The sequence below is a fragment of the Patiria miniata genome, unplaced genomic scaffold (assembly GCF_015706575.1).
Source record: "Patiria miniata isolate m_02_andy unplaced genomic scaffold, ASM1570657v1 HiC_scaffold_28, whole genome shotgun sequence".
Lineage (NCBI taxonomy): Eukaryota > Metazoa > Echinodermata > Asteroidea > Valvatida > Asterinidae > Patiria > Patiria miniata.
In genome coordinates this window covers 3,938,678-3,960,776 of record NW_024037067.1, presented here as the reverse complement: position 1 = coordinate 3,960,776, position 22,099 = coordinate 3,938,678, and the positions used below count along the sequence as shown (strand labels likewise).

Here is a 22,099-nt window from a genome sequence, read left to right as displayed (position 1 = left end):
CAACCTTAAGTTTATTTTTTTTTAATAATCGATAAGTGTAAATGAAGAAAGTTACCCTTTCATTTTCATGTTTCGATTATTTTTTATTCTGCGATTAAATGAAGAATTTACCAGCTTCTTTATATACATCCATATTCTCTTTTTCTCATATTTACATATCGTGAGAACAAACATGTATCAAAAATATATTTACAAATAATTACACCATTCTGGTACCAGATACATGTACATGTATTATATCAAAACTGATGTTAACACCTAAAATTGTCTTTTTCCGAGAAATCTTTTGCAAAGGTTTTCATAAGCTTGGAAACTGGTGCGAAGGTCAGCTTTCAACTTTCGAAAATGTAAAAGCATAGATGATGAATTCTGGTACGGAACTTGTAATCAAAACTATAAATTATAAACGCAAGAATTAGAGGCATACTGTAAAAACAGAGACAGAGTTGGTGTTCGCTTGAAATTTCAAATTTCTAAAATTTCTAACCAAGATAGTGACTCGTAGGCATGCAAAAAAAACCCAGAAAAAAAGTAGTAAAAAAGAATCTGCAGGTCAAATTCAAAAGATAGATTTATGGTGATACTTTCTTCAGCATCTGAAAGTGTCAATCCTAACACTACAAAATACAGGATCCGACCTTTTCTGTTGATCAAGTTTATCCAATTTGCACTGAGCTGTTGAGGGCGCTGTTTCACAATAGGGACCAATTTATCATGGAAAATAATGGCTGTCAGGGAATGAAGTACAGGTACCGTACCATCATTGAAGACCTACCTTTAGAAAATATTGTTGCGCTATAAATGTATACAGTATTATGTCCTCAAAAGCAGTACGAGAGGGGCCCAAACATGCCGACAGCAGATAAGCTGAACCAAATGTCATATTCTTGTTGTTGACCAAACACTCCACTTTCAAAGGTCAAAGTTTGAGGAAATGTCGTGGAAGGAAAGTAACTTTGGGATTTAATGCACACTCCCTTACTCCTGGCCAGTAGCTAATAAACGGACAGGCTAGCTTCTGGACTCCTAACCATGCAACGGTAGCAATCACAAGTCAGGTTGTTAGTAGGACCATACTTCATGTAGGATGAATACACTGTTAACTCTATACATTATCCACATTCTGTGCAAAACTGATGTAGAGGTTAAAAAACATTAAGACTTGACATGAGACGCTTTGCATCTGCAAATCAAAATCAGCCAATACCCCTAGGGCCACTAGTATTGAACTATGTCCCCCCAAACCGTGTTATAATTTGTTAAATATGTCCCAGTATTCTTGATCCACCCTTGCTGAATTTGATCCCACCTGAATACATGCACCTCAGTGGTTGCCACGGTATCGATGCAGGAAGGTCGTCATGGCAACAGCAGTTCATCTTCTTCGGCAGGCAAGGTAGGAGGTTTACTTTGGCCTAGGGATGACTGCGATGATGACGATAGCGACCAGGAGTAGAATGATGATAATGTAGAACGCTGTAATAAAAACAAAACCACAAGAAATAACAGTCAAACCTTCAGCTCTTGCCATGTTGGGAAATGTACAGGGGAAGTGAGTTCTGTCCTGTTGGGAAAATAGTAATAGGTCATATTTTTGAGAAAATAAGGGGCTGTAACAATGCAATTTTTAGGTACAACCAGTTGGAAGAAGCACATTTATTGACCCAATTCAGTAACTGTAATGCAATCTGAAAATAAAAGATAGTAAAGTTTAATTTTTTAATTGCAGCGACACGTAAACTTGCGGTATTAACTTTGGATTCACATATATGTATACCCCAAAACGGCAGCTTTACAGAACCCCAAATTCGCTTAAAAATATAGCTTAGAGATCAAGCCATAAGAACCGCAGTTAAAACGTCAACAGTATTCCAACAGACACAGCAGATTTGGACTCTCCCTTCCAATAAGCCACTTAATAGCATTTTCCAGTGACAGGACTTTAAGGGATAAGAAAGACACCTGTTTTTCATTTGGGAATGACGAATTACACGTCCAAGGAAATCTTGCACTGTGTACAGAGAGTGACAGATGCAATCTTTACTTTTCAACCCTCGGCTACCGGGAATCCAGCAAAATCCTGACACAATTTTGAGATACTTAGTGTTAACCCTTTGCTAAAGCCAGTTATTGTACCACAACTCTTTGCTAAACCCAGTTACTGTACCACAACTCTTTGCTAAACCCAGTTACTGTACCACAACCCTTTGCTAAACCCAGTTACTGTACCACAACTCTTTGCTAAACCCAGTTACTGTACCACAACCCTTTGCTAAACCCAGTTACTGTACCACAACTCTTTGCTTAACCCAGTTACTGTACCACCCAAAACCACCCTGCCTGTTACTCCCTATTGACTTATCCGGTGAACGAAATTGGAAGCCGTTTTTTCGGAAGCACCATGTCCGTGTGCATACTGCATGCATATCTCAAAGACGAGACGTGCATGTTTTGTGAACACATTGGTCGAGGGGCCCGGAGTGCGTATGTACTATTGTACCCGAGTGTGGCTCATGCAAACCTGGTGCCACCTCAGAAAATGGCTGTACTGCCCATAACTGCCCTTGAAGCAGTGTACAGTTTTTTTTACGGATTATCAGGGAATCAATACAATGTAATACAAAGTAATACAAGTACCACTGCACTACAGACAAATTCTAATGAAAGGAAAAAAAATAAGGTTTTCACCACAAACTATATTCAATATTGTTTACTTAAATGTACATGTCAGAAAAAGCTAACGTGAATAGTTGTTTTTTTAAATTCAATAACAAAAAATTGACAGAGTTAACCAAAATTACAGGACTGAAAAACTGTAGGTGACAAACACTGCATGATGACCACTTGATGTCTATCACGATAACTGACTTTGTCATTTGGACGACTCCTGCTAATCATTACAACTGATTAGGCCCTGTTTCTCAGACCCAAATTAAATTGATTGATTGGGATCAATTCTGCACATGTAAACAGTATCTAAAATATTCCTTAGGCCCGCCCCCAGTTCCTTCCACAGCCAAAGTACTTGCAGGTGAGTCAATCTGCTAAAACTCACCGCAGTTTGTTTTTCCAAGGAAGTTCTGTTTTGAGTTAATAAACTAGGTCATACGTACACGTACCAGTAGGCTGTCCTAAATTGTGGTCAGGTAATTTCACATCAAGTAAAATATTTTTGGTTTTCCCGAGGCATCCGGAAAAGACATAGTTTTTCTATTGATTTTTTGTGTGTGTTCATCCTGTTTGTTCCAACTCCAATGAATTTCTTTGTTCAACCTTAAAAATGAATCGACTCAGTTTCGGTTGGTTTATTTTCTATGAATTGACTCAGTTTCGGTTGGTTTATCTTCTATCAAACATATTTCTTGAACATGTGTTGTTTTTTTTCTGCCAACAGTCATCAGATCTTGGGGGCACTACAAATAAGAACCACGTCATTGATAAAAGAAGACAGCCGCCCGTAGAAAGAGAAGCAGTGAATAGTTGAATTTCCGAGGGATGAACTGTGTCAACAAAAATCAGCTCGCGGTGCCTTCCTCTCGAAACCAAAACTCATTGATGTTTCCTTGAATGGTCTGCAATAATGGAGACAGGAACTCTCACAGAATGTTGGCCTTACATTGGTGACATGGTGTGTCGTCTCCAATTTGAGTGATTTCCTGGGATTTACACTTTGCTTGATCCACCCTTAGCAACTCCTCATGCCATCTGCCGAATGTTATAGACAAGCCCTTTTCTGAGTCTCTAAATATATATTGACTGCTTCTAGGGGTATAGTAAAACTAGGCTCCCTCATTCGAATCTCAGGAAGCAGAGTCTAGTTTACTATATCATGAGTTTAAAGCAGTCAATAGTTTTCAATAACAACTCGTCCACAGATTTTGCACAATTTTGGAGATTGAACAAAAACATTTTGTGATGGTACTTCAACTTCTATCTTAACTTAACCGAACATTCACTCACTCTTTTCAAACTGAAATGTTTGCAACCAACTTTGTAGGGCATCAGTAAAATTTGCATAATGCACATACAAAAAGACACATGGACTCTGACTATTTTACTGGAAGGACCCTGATTTGCAATCGACTCAGATTTTGATGTGGTTGACTTGACAACAACTGAATGGATTCCAAAAAATGTTGCCATTATATTGGCGATACTTACAGCAATCTTTGGCCTTCTGGGTGACGGTTCGTATATGCTTGGTCTCTCGGACTATGGTGGAGTCCGTTTTGCCGACATGCCTTGACAAATCATCAAGAATTTCTGAAACGAAATGGAATGAAATGAAACCGTTCAGAGATAAGATCAATCAAAAACTGTTCACAACCCCAATCCTACCAAATCCTTCAAAATCCACAACAATTTACTGTCTTCTTGAAACAATACCTACCATAGCTCCAACTTTGTCAAAATTTAGCAGCCTACCCCCCGGTATCTTGTTATATTCATTCAGAACTGTGAAGTCTAGTCACTTGACTTTTCATTGGTCCCAATTTTAAATATTGAATAAGGTTCCTATTGCCCTCAAGTTAAAGGGTACGGGTGTAACTGAAAAACACGTGGGAAAATGTGGGCCGATTCCCTGGTATACCAGGTTTGATAATAGTTACTGACCAGGTAAAATCCAGACTGGTTCCCACCCCTCTTTTCAATATTTATAATATACTGAGGGTCAACTCTAGCTGTTAGGCCACAAAAAAAAAAAATTTGGTCTCTGGTCAGACCAAAGTTCGGGAATTGACGCGGCCACGCGGCTTTTTTTTTTTTTTTTTTTTTTCAAGCTTGGATTGTACAGACAATGGTGGGTACTATTTTGCTTTTTTGGTGTCCTCATGTACATTGGTGTCCTCCATAATTTTCCTTGGTGCTTTCGATCATTTGCCTTGGTGCAATTTCCCATTCCTGGTGCTCTTTGGTAAAAAAAATTGAGGAGGTGCGGAAATAGAGGGCGCTGTTGGAGCTACCACGGAACATTTTGGAAAAAAAAAGATCGACGCGCATGATTAAAATCGACTCGCGCGCTGACCAGAGACCGACTTATTATTTTTTTTGGCCTATAAGAAAAAAATTGTCTTCCCAGGTTTCTTAGCACCGATTACAAAATAAAAATGGACCAGATTAATTCAATTCCCCTTTGCTAGAAAGCGCTGCGCCATCTTTAGTTTCCATAAAGACGTTACATGTATGCGCGATTACGCCGTGTCAAAATCTCTGGTCTAGAACTATTGTCTAGGTCTTTCACGATTGAAACTACGCGTTAACATGCTGATAACGGACGCAGCCATTTTTGACACGGTCTAAAACTGACACAGTTTTTGCGCCAAAAGCGAAGGGTCCTTTGAATGACCGACCAACATTGAGTAATGTGAAGCTGCCTCTCTGTCTAGCTGTGGGCAGACACATTGCGTAAATACCAAAATATACAAACAGCCTTGCGAAAGGCAGAAGCAGAAAGTTGCGAAGGCAGGTCGCGCAAGGTCAGGGCTGATCATGTGATACACGTCATTCCTGTCGTCACCCCCAAATTGTGTTTATTTTGATTACTGGCAATCTGCTGCCCACAGCAACACATCCTGGGTCCTGGCACTTCGTGTTCCTTGCGAAAAGCAGTTTCTGAGTATAATTGGTTCTATGCACCGCTTGGTACATGGCTATAAGGCACTTAACCAAAGAAGTACATGGGAGGGGTGGTGAATGGCCAATTAACTTTTGACGTCAGTCAAAATCTGGACAACTTCATGGTACTGTTTAAACACAAGTTTACTCAAACGTCGTTCTTACAAAAATTGTACATGTATGTTTTATGTCTGTCACAAAACACTTTGGTAAGCTTCGGGTTTGTTTGGGGGATTTTTTTTTAGAAACAAATATTTGCTAAAAGTACATATAAGTCAGTCTTTGGATTGGTCACCTTAACACTAAGACCATTAACGAAACGATACTTTGTTTCCAAATAATTATACACTTGCAGGCCACTTATATTTAGTGTAAAAGTCATGTTTCTCTGTTTTCAATGTAGACTTAAATGAAGTTCACCTGACTTTTATATTCGGCCACTTTTTACAGACACATGTTGGCCCTTGCCATTTGAACGTGTACTGTTTAATGTAAAGCTCTAACGTGAAATGAAATGCCACGAAACTGACCCACATAGCATCAACCTTTTAGGCAAGATTTCCAAATTCAGTGTATAAAAACTGTTTTGGTGAATTTGTCCCGAACCATCAACACTTCTGTCCAAAAGCACGCATGTTTGCTTGATTTTTTCACTGCATCGAGGTTTGTCCCCTTTACGGTAAACGGTTGTCTGTTCCTTTAAAGCAAACCGCCCATTGCATGCCCGCCTTGTCAACCGCTGTTTACTGTATCAATCATCTCCATGCATAAATGAGGTGTGAAATATAGTGTTCATCATAACACCATCTGATACTGCAGGACTCTTCGCAGTGACAAACTATTAAAGATCCGTCAAGTCCGGCAGCTCTAAATAAATAATCATCTGATGAAAATCACGAAGACAGGAAGTGAAAAATGATCGTGAAGAAATTTCTTCATACCTTTAGACTACCTCCAGACCTTAACCTAATCCTTATTTCTTTGGCATTTTTGTGCAAGGAAGTTTCCTTAAAACACAAAAAGTTGCCATAGTCCAACAAACAAATGGTGCACTACATACAAATACAATGTACCTTGTATTTATTACCAGTGCTATCGGAGATCTTGTGAGATAAAAAAAATCACAACATTTGCTTGGGTAGGTCTTGAACCCATGACAAGCTTACTAGTGCAGATGTTTCAGCCACTCAACCACTGTTAGGCTTGACTTTATGTTTCAATTATTTCAGATTTCATAAAAAAAAGACACCCCCAAAAAGTAGGTGGGAGTGAAACCTCCAAATTAAAAGGGAACTATATTCCCCTTTGTCAAAGCTGTCTACTCTGGGCACATCAGACTTTATAAATCTGTTTTCAAAGTAAGAAACTAGAACACGGATTTATGGTTTTACATGTATTAGAGCTACCAAACTTGTGTTTTTTCAGGGCATTGCCCCTGAAGCTGAGCCACATTTCCCTCCAGGCCTCAGACTCAAGCCATTGTCCAACAACCCCTGGTTTCCCATTCCCCGGTCACCACGGATTGAATTTCAAGTTGTCATCTTCACTGTAAACCTGAGTGCCATCAGACATGGGTGATACAAATTGAAATTGATTGAAATTTGTCCAGAGAGAGAGAGAGAGAGAGAAAAAAAGGGGTCTGATAAAAAAAAAATCCTCAAACCGCCTTGGCAGACTGTTGGGCAAATGTACTGTACAGAGAGAGACAAAGAAAGTTTTGGAGAAACAAAACACCACAACATGTGTGATGGATTTCCAGCAATGCAAACACTTCCGATCTGAGCAGCCAGGGGGGTCGGTAAATAAAGCGAGAAATCAAAATGGAATTAATGACGACTCGTATCAGACTAGACAGCCAGCACTGCCCATGTGGTTTAATGATGAAGCACTTGATCCCAAATGTTCTCCTTCATTTCGGTCAAGCAATATGCGAATACTTTCTTCACAAGATGAGACCTCATTTTATCAAAGAATAATTGACAGAATAATCTTCAGAGTGCACATTCGTAAGACAGTGACATGAGCAAATCTTGTGATGTTATATGGAGACTCAACGTGGATTTATGTTGTCGTCAGGGCAATCTCGGCCAAGGTATCATTGAGGACAAAACACTAGTTACATGTATTAAACTCTGATGTCCCAGTAACCTATATGTACATGAATTTATTTTTACGCAAAAGCGACAAAAAATATAAAAGATTACCCTTCTGACACTGAATTTATTGGTGCGCCTAGTGAATGAAAAGAAAAGAACTTGAAATGGGGCATTTAAAAAACACAAATTTGATCTTGAAATAATTTTTTTTTTAAATCCAAAATTTAACTTTCAGCAAACAGCTTTCCGCTAAAAAATCTATCAGATGAACAGACGGTTTACTTCTTACATTGTAAAATAACAATAAAGTTCTAAAGTCTGCCTACAGAACAATGTCCTACATGTAATTTATTTGGAAACAGACTCTATCTCCAATTTTGAAACACTATTACTGCACGAGAGAGCACATCAGCAAGATGGCAATGCATTCACATGACCTACATACACATTTGACAGACATTAATACGCGAGCCCCACGCAACGCCAACGCATAATCACACTTTGACGTCGGCGACAATCCATAGAAACAGTTGCCAAAGAAATGCTTTCATTCTTTTAAAGCATGTACCGTAATTCATTTTCTTGAAAAAAATTCCTGAGCTACCGGCGTCCGGCGGATGACCCATTCATACCAACAGCGTTTTCCGTCTGAGACACGATACATCAGACGAACCTATTTCGGTAATGGCCGCTTCGTGGGAAAAATTGCACAGGAATTCAGGATGGAAATAGCTGGGCAATCAGTCAGTTTGTCTAAGGATGAATGGTGCACATACATGGACTCGATTTTATCCTGGAATCTTGTTATTTTATTGCAAATTTTAAATAACAGCCTGCTGTTTTTCTGTACATGTTAAAATTTCTTAAACTTTAAAATGTCTTAATGCACATTTAAAGGACTTTGTAAAAGTTTGACATAACTTGTTAATTTGCATTTTATACCCCCCCCCCCCCCCACTGAAAAAGAGGGACATGTACCGGTTCATATAAGCATAAAATTACCCAGAAATTTTATAAAAAATCTACATGTATAATAGTGACCTACATCTAGCTATAATAAAGGCCAAGAAAACACTGAGTCGACTTGCGATATGCTCTATTAAACTAGGTCAAAACTTAACTTCTTAACGCAACTTCTGGCAAAAACCAAAGTTGATTAGTTTCAAGTATCCGAAGTGTGTTTTCCTTCACTTATGGGGAAATCGTATTGCAGCGTGGCTATATAGGTTGACCTTGTCTAGCTTCAGGGCAAGTCCCCGATCAAATTTTTGGGGAAATTAGTTTGTTTGTCAGGTGCAAATATGGTCTCCCTTGCCGCCAAATTTTGTTCTGGTAAACTGTCTTGCTGTGGGTTGTACCTTTCCTCGGGCCTATGGGCAAAATTTCTGGGTGGGCTGACTGGCCTGGCCCAGGCAACAGAAATGTGGTTTTCAAATTCTGGGTAAATATTTACAATATTTTCTGCACGCAAACACTCAAAAACCAATTATTTTTCAATACATTTTCTCTTTGACTACCAAAGCAAGATGAAATGAAGCACAAAGGCTACTTTAAAAAAAAATTGGCTTCCTGTCCCAGTTGAATTCACAGTATGATCTTGAAGGAAGATTAAGAATCGAAACTCCCATCTCAGAATCAATTTCAAATCTAATCCTCGACTTTCCAAAGTGCCGGCGTCGTGTCAGAAAAATCGTTCCGCTTTCCCCAGTTCGCCAATTTCCTATCCGGGCCGAGTTAATTACAAATCAGGCAATTTACACGCTTCGTGGGGCTTGGCAAGAACCCTGCAATTGCGGCAGCGGTCTTTACAAGTGTTTCACCTTAAGCTTTTCTGTCGGCGCGGCGTAATTGGAGGCGCGTCTGGCTGGCGCGAGGTGTGGAAATGCAAAGAGAGTGAATGCTGCGATTGGAGCAACTCATTCATGATGTCAGAGTAAATTACCGAGAACATTGGCGTTACTTGTATATATGATGCTACTAGTGTTCACGTTAACATTTGCCCGAACCCTCACAGATCCTTCCAAAAAGGATTTTGCAAATTTTGTAGGATTGGGTTAAGTATAGAGCTCAGCCACTGCTACTTTGCATGGGACTTGAGGCAACTTGGAAAGTTTCAAATAAAACAAATGTGACATTTGTAACCCGCTCCACAAAAAAAAGGGTATTTTATGTTGCAAAAAAGTGAAATTGAGTAAAGGACATGGTTTGAAAGCCCACAAAGTAAGCTTTCATTTGGTATATAATTGAGCTCCATAGCCTCTACCGTTCTGGCGACATGACATATTTGCATATTATTTACTTCCTTGTTTATCTAGAAAAAAGGTAAAGTAAAAGGTTTTTTTGGCCACTGATCCCATGCACAATACAAACTTTACACTTCTGAACACTAGAGGGCTCCCTAAATCTCCTTAAGACAAGCATCTCCCATAGAGCAAGGAACTGTTTTGCACAGTGCCAACAGCACTCTTTGCAGTTTCTGATGGTGAGACTAGCCTTCTGTACTACATGTACAGAGGTGACAACTCCTTTGAACATAAAACACAGACTCCGTTGCAAATAAAACCACAAGCATGACAAGTCCAGCCTATCATCTGGAACCAATAAAGACCTCCCTTCCTGATCATGTTGGCACTTTTGTAACACAACATCCCCCTTTCCTGTACTCCCATTATCAGCACTCAGCGGTCATATATTTGGCAGCTTAACAGGAATTTGGCGTTCGGTTCGCACCCAAGTCGTCGCTGGCCCAGACAAGAGCTGCAAACCAGAGGGGTGTCAACTCAAAACACCCCGAACGAGATGCTTTATTAAGATTGCCTTTATCTCCGAAACGTCTTTAATCGGTTCTTTCCGCATAAGCAACACAGCGGGCTATGGTGTCAAAAATTCCTCACTTCCTCCAGAACCAAGTTTGAAAAGATGGGGGCACTGAACAGGGTTTTAAAACAAGGATATATCGCAAGGATCTTTTCAAGGGGTTTAGGGGGAGTGCCGCAACGGCTTTGCCCCTTACTAGTCTGGGGTAAACTCCCCGAGGAATAGTTTGAAATTCTGCAGAATCACTGGACCAGTTATCAAGGGGCCATTGTAGGAAAACCTGCCCCTTTCTTGCTTCGTCTATTTTGTAAGAGGAAAACTGCTCTTTTTCAGAAAATTCAAGCGTCAGTTGATTCTGCAGCAACCCAATAAATTGGGAATAAGCCCTTTTTTTTTGCTAGAAATCTTCCTGAAACCTCCAAAATCCACCATGATTGCTGGAACCCAATGCCACATTCTTTGTGCTTCAATCTGTCTTGAAATCACTGAGAAGTAGTTTACTGATTTGTTTAGACTTTTTAAAACAGCTCGTGGACTATTAGCTATTAAACTGTACATTTTTTGATGACAGTATAAAAAATGAGTCACTTCTAAGTGAAGTTTTAACTTGATTTTTCTTTGAAATTTTTGACGGATGAAAATTTGCAAAGTTTGTATCGTTGAATTTAACATAACATTGTCGCCCGCACATTAACTGTAAAAACATGACAGTTAAGTTGTTTTGACACCTGCTTCTTGTTTGTCTAATGTGACACCTTCTACAAGGGTTGCCAAATTCTAGACTGTTCTCATTTAGTCCAAAGAGTTCAATGAACAAAATAAATCAAAGCTAAACAAACTGTAAGAAAAAATTCAAAAAAGAGAAAGAAAACAGGAGAAGTGTGTACCACCTGCGCAGATTTGTCAGTGGTGGGTGGTTAAAGGGCTCGGGCACCGGGGACACGGAATAGCAGTCTGCGGTGGTCGTTAGCGTACTAGCGTGGCGGTGTAAACAAGAAGGCATGGCTATGGCCAGGGGCAAAAGAGGAGGGGAAATTAGGAGTTTCTTTTCTTACATGGGATGCCATGTTTTTGTTAATAGGGTAGAGAGTTCACCAGGGTAGCGTTTTCTGTGCTGTGTCCGCAGCGCAACTTGTGGCCAGGTGTTGAAAAGTTTGGAGAGGAGAGCCATTTTTCTTGGCCTGGGTTTTTGTTTGAGTTAAGGGATACTTGGCAAATGGAATATAAGTTGGGACAATAGAGTGACACAGTTTTTCCCAGAATGGATAACAGAAATAATTCCAAGAAATCCTCCCCCCCCCTAAAACACACTTGCAGTATCCCTTACAATGGCTCCTGAGACCACCTTCCTTTGTTGAAGAACAGGTTCAGTAAATCAGAAAGAATGACCAAGTTAAATTTTTAAAAATCTTCAATCAAGAAAATGGAGGGAAAAAAATGACTTGACCTAAACTTCGCTTAAACAGTAGCCATCTTGGGTGTAAAAGTTCTGAATAGTATGTGATGGGTACAATGTACTCTTGCATGCAGAAGTCCAGTTGTAGTTGATATAAAACATACAATGAAAATACCAACTTGTGTGGAGCAAGTGTAAATGTCAGTTTTAAATATTTCAAAAGTTACAATGCCCTCCCGTCCAAACAAAATCTGGTTCATGGAAGTGGGTCAAACCTAAATTTTTCAGACAAGTTCTCCTAATACACTTGCCCTCTCTCAAAGGTTGGGGGTATATTTTTTTTAGGGGATACGTTGCGTGACAGAGGAAGGGCCAGCAAACTGGTCACGTCCCGCAGGGGGAAGGGGAGTAAATTGGGTTTGATTTCGGGCCTTGGGGGTAAGATCAGGAGTGGGTGAAGGGAGCTGGGGTGGGTGTGCTCTGGGTTGCCCAGGGGCTAGTCAAGGGGCCACAGAGGGAATAGGTGCCAATTAGTGCTGAGTGGTGCACATGCTGTTGTCAATTAAACATCAATATCAAACTTAAGAATTGTAGAATGATAGTTGGTTCATACATGTACTTCATTTGAATTTCAGAATCAAGAGAATTTGTTAGCTGGCGACCGCAAACCTAGCAATGAAACTTAAATCACTGTTTTGCTTTAGTGGGCAGTGCGAACCAACTTTTTAATTTTCACACAATTTGTAAGATTAATATACTCTTTAAGGGTATGAGATTGCCAGAAAAGCTTGAAACGAGTAGAAAGGGACATAAATTTTAAGAAGTTGTTGTCTCATTTATGAAGGATTGAGGCAATTAGGTAAATCTTCCCTGTCGAGTGCCCGGTTTTGCAAAGTATATCAAATAATCAATAAGCGTTACTCAATCCCCACTGCACAAGAGCAGCTGCCAGCCATTTTACTGTAATCCGTAACGGCCTGTTTTGCAAGGTATAAAGTTACATAGTGATCTAGCCGTTTTCAATTCCGGAACGCGCCATCACCTGCATGCAAATTGCGCAAGTTATCAAAGGCTTTATCTCGATTACATGTAACGGCCATTCAATTTTCCGTGTTGTTATTTTTTCGGCGAGTAACCGATCTCTGTTTTGACAGAGTTTCTTTGCTCGGTGCACTCCGTCAGTACAATGCCAGTGCGAGGGAGTGACCGTGTCGAGTTGAAAGGAGGGCGGCTCAAAATGGCAACGTGATCAAGCTGAGATGACCGATACAACATTTCAATTCGAGATATAAGCTGCAGTGCCCGCTGCTTTATCAGGTTCGAACCAGCCAGCTGACAAGCCCAGTTGTTGAGTGGTAAAACGTCTGCACTTGTAAGCAGGAGGTCGTGGGTTCGAGTCCCACCCCAGTAAGCTTGTAGATTTTGTTGTGAGCTCTTGAACAGCATTGAACATGTACAGTGCTTATAAAATAGCATCAGTGAGGAGTAAAGCCAAATTAAAATTTACATAGTTAACTCAACGATACAGTGTAATCTTGAGTGATGAAGCTTATGGAAAATATCTGTGATAGATGAAGTTGAAATGGTGGAGCTATTAAAAAACTGAGAAACAATGATAAGTTTTTTCCATTGACACATTGTGGTAATGAAAATGGCAATAATGTCATATAAAAGTGCATTCTGTAAAAATTGTTCAAAACAGTTGATCGATCAAAACATGTAAATGATTGAGGGCGCTCTTCAATTATGACACACCAGACAGTGACCTAGGGACTTTACAAAACAGGTGTTTTCAAGATATCTTTGCCTGTAGCTGATCAGTGCAGAATATGGACTTCCATGAGAAATTACATATCAACTGAATTAACTTTAATCCCTGTGATACGGTACGTTGAATCCCTGATTTGCAATATTTTCCATGGATTCAGGTCAGAATAACCCAGGCACTTTTACTTCACATGGATTTTGATGACCAAACATTGTTCCAGCCTAAACAGTGTGATTTTGATTTGTTGCGCAGTGATGGGATTTGGGCGGAATACGGAAGCTTTTAAGGAAAAATGCCTAAGGGGAAGAGTGTTTATCTACCTTGATGTCTCAATTTTGTGTAAGTTCAAACAGTTGCAGCACAGAGTGGGCTTAAATTGAAGAATTAAGAAAACTTCCTGGCCATACTATGCCGAACAGGTGGGATTTCATCTGTAAATCCACCTTGGGATTTCACAACTGGGACTTTTCCATGTGATTAAAATCTACAGTTGACCATCGTCATGACTGAACAATACTGCCTCAAGCCTGACCCAAAGGCAGACCGTGCCCACAGGAGAACAATAAATTGTTCAGCCCCGCCCAAATTCAACTGTTTGCAATTTCTGGCGAATCTCTTTGACGTAAGCAGAGGACAGAAAATAGAAGCAGACCGCGCCCTCTCGAGAACAATAAATTTCCAGCCCCGCCTTCTGTTGGAATTGATTGGGTATGATATATTTTGATAATTTCATTTCTGCGCTGAGGATATGTTGGTTCTAAAATAACAAGTGTGAGAACATTTTTTGCCAACAATACAAACATTTGACATTTAAGCACATGTGGTACAGATGAGTACAATAATACAAGAGGTGTCGGCAGCTAATAAAGCGACCATGAGTCACAACGGATTGCTGGGCAAAATATAGATGAACTATAGGATTTAGAAAATGTCAATGTCGGATTGTACGTGCATGTTGCACACGGACTCTGAATGAACTTAAGAGGGCTGTATGTAGTTTAGCGCGAAGGACAAGTGAAGGGCACTTGTGAACTCAAGCACAGCAATGAAGGCAGGGTCAGTGCGTGAAATTAGACAAAAAAAGTGGTCAGACAAAATGTCCGAGCACAATCAAAAGTGTTCTGCCATTGTCAAGTTTTGATCTGCCATTTAGCATTCAAAATTTGATTCACGCGCTCGTTTCTGTAGTAAGCCACGTTGTGAGAATTTAGTAACAATCACGCACTTAAAGCATACCGCGCAACACAACGTACTTTGATCTTGCTAAATTCTCATTACATGTATGCGCGTCAATGTCCTTATAATACTCTATATTTCGACTCGTCACTATACAGACTCGATTCAAGTCTGCAGAACACATAACTTAAACTGGGTGAAATTGCAGTTCTGAATGTCCAAAGAGGCTCGAACGAATCATTATAGCAAGGAATAGAGGTTGAATCAGGTCCAATTCAACACTTTTGCCCAATAGAAATTAACTGGGAATTCCACAAACGGCCACTGCTCATTTCCATAAAATGACTTGAAAAGTACAAAAAGTTGTATTAACTGATTTGTAGAAGAAACACGAAGACTGCTGATCAAAACACAATTTATCGACTTGATTTCACGTCTATTTTTTGGCAAACGGCACGTACGTACGAATGCCAATCTATCGCTGTGCACGCTGCGCTGTACTAGACTGTGTAATGATTGGGGTGTAAACGCGTTGCATCTATTGCGTGAATATAAGACAACACGTACATGTAGTTAGCAGCCGCTCAGCGTACGGTAAGTATTACAGACCGGATCATCGGAAATAAACAACAAAATACTTTTCAGTGCAAGCGTTTATTTCATACTTCTGAAAAAGACAACTCCACAAAGAATACATAAATCGCTCGGACATTTTGTCCGAGCACATCTGCATTTGGTCGGACAAACCATGAAAGTGGTCGGAAAATGTCCGATGTCCGACTGTAATTTCACGCACTGCAGGGTTATTCTTAATTCTAACTCCCAAGGCATTTATGTATCCTCAATCCTGCAAAATCCTCCAACTGCCTCCATTTAACAATAGCATACAGCCTCAATCCTCCAAAATCGTTACTTCCTGAATTTGGTCCTTGGAGGGGTGACCATTGCCTCAATCCTGCAAAATCCTCCAGCAATCACTACCAATATTTCGAGGCAGAGCCAGTGACATCCTGGAGCAGTGCGGAGGATTTCAAATATAATACAGGCCTATATTTATGCACGGCTGAGCATAAACAACACAAGGTCCGGCCTAAGACCTTGACACAGTGCATAATCCGAAATCAGCCAAACACTTTTTGCCCTATAGCCTCAATCCTGCAAAATCCTCCATTTTGCAATGAGGAGTTTGGAGGATTTGGAAAGGTTAGGGTTAAACACTGCAAATGAATAAACCTGGTCACTACGTGCAGTTGTCTGTTTTCCAAATTTGAAAATTATATCTTTCCAATATTTGGTATGTCTAACAGCGTGCATGCACATACATGTATTGTGCCTTTAATAGTCAAATGCTATCTTTGGAAGGTTACGAACTAATTGTATAAGAAATTACACGCCTACGACTGTAGAATGTTGGCTGGATACCAATACATAAAAACGTCAAAGATTTGTGAATTTGATATACACATATATTCGCGAACGAAACCAAAAGGACATTGTTCTAGACAACTTCAAAAAGAAAACTCTGATCTTTAAAACAAAACCTTCTTTTAATTTGCAGTAAAATATATACCAGGACACTGGTTTTGTGAGAACTAGTGCACGGGCAGGCATAGATAAGCCATAACTCATTCTCATGGGTGTTAGTATGACAGTCAACAGACAGTGATGAATCTGTTTCGGTTTTGACTTAGGTCAAGCGATGAAGCATATTTAAATCTCTATCCCCCCACGCCCCCACACATCCCCCAACAAAAATATGAAGAACACTTGATGCCTGACACGTCTTTGTGGTATTTTCTAAACTGATTTTTCTGGGGGAAAGGAGAATTTCCAATCATACTCGATATTCAACACGTCATTATCATTTTTTTCCCCCAAAACATCTATCCATGAGCACTAAGTAAAATATGTCACAAGAGGGCGGCAGGCATTATTGCCGGACCGGAAGGGCCAGCTTACTGTCCTCAGACTGACTGAGTCAATGACTGAAAGAGTCCCTGACCAACTGAGTTAGTGACTGAGTTACTTAGTGTAAATGCTGTCCTAAACTGAGACTTTCTGGTCCAGTTCAACTTGGCTACTATGTTATCCTGACCTGCAAATTGAGCAAAATCACTCAAGAAGGGGCAAACATTACACCCACATGCAGAAGCACAAGGATTAGCAATTTTCTTTTGGATCTTACCGTTGTGTTCCTCAAGCTCTGTGCCTATCGTCTGCCCCATCTGTTTCTGTCTTGCTATGACTGTAGCTAGTGATTCTAAGCCTTCGTCTTGCTCTATATACACATAACATATGTGAGAAAATAAACACACTGATGCAAAAACTAAAATTCCAGACTATATCAGACAGTTACTAAGCAGTCTCAGAGGCCTTGAAATATTTATATATTTTTTTTAAATTTATGCATTGTGCTAAAACAACTATCACTTGCTTTGTATTGAAGTCAAAAAGCCAAATTGCTGGTCTCTCACAGGCTAACATCATTAGATTTAAGTACCTCCCTCAACTTTGTGTCGGAAATTGACCAAAATAAGCCAACAATCTGACCATGGACTATTTTACAGAGTTACTTAAAAGAAATAAAATAACGCCAAGCAAACGTCCTGGAAAAAAAGTTGACTAATCTGGTGTTGAAAAGTTTGCCGTCAACAAAATTTAGTCAAACTATGGCTAGCCACAGTCGTTGACGGAACTTGCTTAGGGCTTCAAGTGAATCTCCGAGTCTGCATTTCTGAAATGATGACTTACGTTGAATGACTTGCTGTTGTTGTTCTCTGATTTCGTTGATTGACATCCCTCTGATTTCGTCCGGTTCGTCGTAATAGTCCTGACCAAAACCTGCGGTGTTGGGTGCGAGTAGTCTGGTCCTGCAAAGCGCAAAGGTAATCGTAGTCTTTAAACTAGGTAGGTTACCAAGTAGATTGGTCTGAATTTGGCGAAACTGTGATACGACTTTGTAAATATAATCACTTTCTTTTCAGTTAATGATAATAATAATAGTGGATGTTTAAAGTGCACGTATCCACCAGGACTGGTGCTTAAGGCGCTACATCATTATTACCCCTGCTCATTGGGCACATGAAACATTCCAAATACCATCTCAGCTCCCTTGGGAGTATACAGCTCGATGCAGCCTGTTAGGCGCAAGGAAGCTAATTCAATCACAATAACCATCTCTGCCCTCACAGGTACCCATTTACTCCTGGGTGGAGAGAAGCAATGAGTGACAAAGTACCTTGCTCAAGGGCACACGCACCGTGACCCCACCAGGACTCGAACCCACAACCTGCAGCTTTACCCACAGACCACGAATCAGTGCCCTTAACCACAAGGCCACAGCACACCACTCCAGTTACTGCATTTAATGATTCTTTGAGAGCCTTGAGTTACCTTTCAGGAGCAGTGTAGGTGATGTCTTTCCTGAATGCATCATTCAGAATCTTATCCTTTGCTGTCAGATTGTCCAGCAGGCCCACCCGTCTATCCACCTCTCGCTGTGTGCTTTTAGAGTGTTGAGGAAATACAATGACTTATATGCCTGTTTTGTAAAAAAAAATTTAAACAAGTCAGGTGTGTTTACAAACACAAATGCCCCGCAACCGTGACTGTTTCCATGACATAACACCACTCTAACATCAACTTACATGTACCTTGGTCAAATGGAACGTTCATTGACAGCATTAGTGTCTTCTGTAGGTTTTATATGAATTAATCCCTAATCCCTATGATCTCAGAATAAATACAAGATTTCTATTGTTTTAGCCACTGTGACCTGGACCCTTGACCTTTCGACCCCCAATGCGATAGGCTCCTTAGGATTGCCATGGACAATCCACAAACCAAATTTGAAGTTCATATGTAAAGTATATCTCAAGTTATCACGCTGACAAAATTTCTTTTGTTTTTGCCACTGTGACCTTGACCCTTGACCTTTCAGCCCCAAATGCAAAAGACTTCTTAGGATTGCCAAGGACAATCCACAAACCAAATTTGAAGTTCATATGTAAAGTATATCTCAAGTTATTGCGCTGACAAAATTTCTATTGTTTCAGCCACCGTGACCTTGACCCTTGACCTTTTGGCCCCAAATGCAAAAGGCTTCTTAGAATTGCCAAGGAGAATCCACAAACCAAATTTGAAGTTCATATGTAAAGTATTTCTCAAGTTATCGTGCTGACAAAATTTCTATTGTTTCAGCCACTGTGACCTTGACCCGTGACCTTTCAGCCCCAAATGCAAAAGGCTTCTTAGGATTACCAAGGACAATCCACAAACCAAATTTGAAGTTCATATGTTAAGTATTTCTCAAGATATCGTGCTGACAAAATTTCTATTGTTTCAGCCACTGTGACCTTGACCCTTGACCTTTCGGCCCCAAATGCAAAAGGCTTCTTAGGATTACCAAGGACAATCCACAAACCAAATTTGAAGTTCATATGTTAAGTATTTCTCAAGTTATCGCGCTGACAAGATTTGTCCGGACACACACACCCACACACCCACCCACCCACACACACACCCACACACCCACCCACCCACCCACCCACGGAAGGACAAGGCGGAAACAGTATGCCCCTTCGGCTTCGCCGCGGGGCATAAAAATGCATAGAACAGGGAAGAATTTGTTGGTTTCTTTTCAACATCGGCCACCAAGAAAAAGCAGTAAAGTTGATTTTTTAATCTTTAATTCTTAATCAGTTCACGTCAGACGTGTATACACGCAAATGTTTTGTGGTATTCGGAGGACATGACGGATTAACATGCAGGGAGCGAGGCCGGAAATATCTGTCGGCGACCTGCTTGCAGCTAGCGAAAGGCCGGAATTATCAGGGTGTGCTACCCACAGATGACGGCCTGAACCCGTCTGGCATCGAGGTTCATGAAAACAATCCCGCACCTGGGTCCGGTCAATGACAAAATATTCCCGGCGCAAACTGGTTTAAGTTTAACAAAGAGATTGACTGGAGCGGGGTATGAAACTGATACCTCCGGATTGCCGTTCCGGTGCTCTACCAACTGAGCTATCCAGCCCTATGTTGGCGATTCACCATTATGTCCATGTCTTTGTTCAAGGGGCACTAGTCAGAAGCCATAAACCCATATATACTACGTAGGCAGGGGTCATACCCAAAGTCATAATGCTAGCAATATTAGCAATGCTGCCAACCTAGGAAAATTTATTAATCCAAAGTTACAAATTCACAAGGATACAGATGATAGTTAGAAGATGCTTTCAAGAGTTGTCCTTTTAAGCCTTCGATGCTTTTGGAGAACTTCCTCAGAGCCAACCGAATCTCTGCTTCAATCTGTAAGAAAGTAATGACTATTTCACAAATGCAGACTACCACATTGAAAAATATTGTTTGGCACAAGGATTGAGATAGACAGTGATTTCTGGGTGATTAAATTCTGACCTCGCGAAACACTGAAATCATGGAACAAGTGCAGGCTAGGACCATTAGTCGACTAGTGGTTGATTTGTAGCTTAATTTAACTTACGCCTGTGCACTAATAGCAATGTCTCTAGTCAAAACGATGGTCAAAACGTCATCACGAAACTTCTCGGTCCTCGCTACTTGTGCATTATGATGCGCGCGGCTAGCCGACTGGTAACCAGTGATGCAACCGTGCCACAGGTTCCGGTTCCAAATAGTCAACGAGAGTAGTCCAACCATCCTTGGTTCGAGTGAAGTTCATTGAAATATGGTTTTACCAGTCCTCACTTGAACTTTCTTAAAGATGCACTTCCTAATAGGTGCTCTTTAAAGTTGGGCTTCCAAGGAATGGCTAGGTGGACATTTATCTTTTCAGGTTTCTACCAACCTTTGAGTGGCTGGATCCTTTCCTTTGGAGTTCGTCTCTCTGGTTGATCTTCTCCATGAGGGACTGACCTGTCCGTAGGCAGGTCTCGTAGTCTGCCAACCTGTAGAGTCAATTTGACATCGAGAAATGTTGCTTTAAAGCATGAAGCCAACATATAGCTCAGAAATCATAAAGTGAAGGGCTAACTTCTAGTTCAGTTCCAAGAGTGTTTTTTATCATTTCAAATTGACTTTAAGAGCAACCTTAAGCAATATTCTTGGATTCTTACGTCAGGCCGAGATGCAGAAACTGGGGCAGTAGAACTCCTTTTTTAAATTTTGACTTTGATGTAAACTATTTTCATGAACATCTAGGCCCCCTGTATCATAAAGTCGGCAAAGAATCCTGGGGAAACATCACATCAACTTGTTGTGCATCTCGTGTGGGACTACGCCAAATTATGTAACCTGAAATTTATTTGTTTACATGTCCCAATTTTTTGCAAATTTCCTCCTTGAATGAGTTTAGTGACGTTGCACATGCTGCAGACGATTGGGACCACGTGACCACGCCAATGTCGGAGCTCGTTGGCTTTGTGCGCCGCCACTGCACTAGCGTGGTCTTTTTTCGTATCCGGGTTGCCACGTGTGCCTTGACTCAAAAGTCTACAAAACAAAATGTACGTGACCGACAGTAGAAACGATCCAGCACGCACATGATCTTTCCGATGTTGTGAATTTAGATTCGCAAACGTAAGCAAACGAACCTAGAAATTACAGGAAAAGTAGACGTCTGAGAAAGGCGGGCCTTTTTTTCCATCGTTAAAAGAGGGTGAGTGTGCTTCTAAAGCGTAAATAAATTTACAAACAAACTTTAGGCTAAATGTTAAAATCAAAATTTGACAAAGTCCTAAATTTTCGGGTACATAAACCATAGAGCAAGGAATGTTCCTTGCTCTATGCTTTAACCAAGAGTGGCCTTTATTTACGGAGGTGGTCCACACACTCAACAGCCATTCTAAAATCCCATTTGTTTGTACACAGTTTTTCAACACCCACTCCCAGATTTATAATTGCATATACCGTAACGCAGCATTCAAGCAAGACAACTGACATGACTGATATCTATCGGATAACTACATAAGCAGACTCCATTGTGCACATAAATCTGCTGCAATCAAGACCGTTTGACAGTATTTTAAGGACAAATTCTTACCATGGATCAGTGCCAAATGAAGCCATCTCGAGTCTCTCTCGTGACATACCGTAATCGACTGGCTTCTGCATCTAGTCATAATTACTTAACACCCAACTGTAAAGGTTACTAGACATAAAACTGACTTGTGTTACCGACGACTGTTTTATGATAGCTTCCCAAAACTGCAGGGTTCGAAAGGGCGGGGCGAGGGGGGGGGGGGGGGGGGGG

The 22,099-nt window shown here is 40.6% G+C and overlaps 1 protein-coding gene across 1 annotated transcript; it reads right to left on the bottom strand.

Annotated features, from left to right (window-relative positions):
- Nucleotides 1-62: 62 nt before the first annotated feature.
- On the bottom strand, nt 63-21,960 carry LOC119735066 (syntaxin-8-like). Its single transcript, XM_038208758.1, has 8 exons — nt 21,890-21,960; nt 20,696-20,795; nt 20,084-20,178; nt 18,263-18,373; nt 17,621-17,739; nt 17,055-17,147; nt 4,162-4,263; nt 63-1,476 (listed from the first exon to the last, which is right to left on the bottom strand). Exons 1-8 carry the CDS (start codon nt 21,958-21,960, stop codon nt 1,406-1,408), a joined length of 762 nt encoding a protein of 253 aa, XP_038064686.1. The 3' UTR covers nt 63-1,405.
- Between the last annotated feature and the right edge of the window lie 139 nt (nt 21,961-22,099).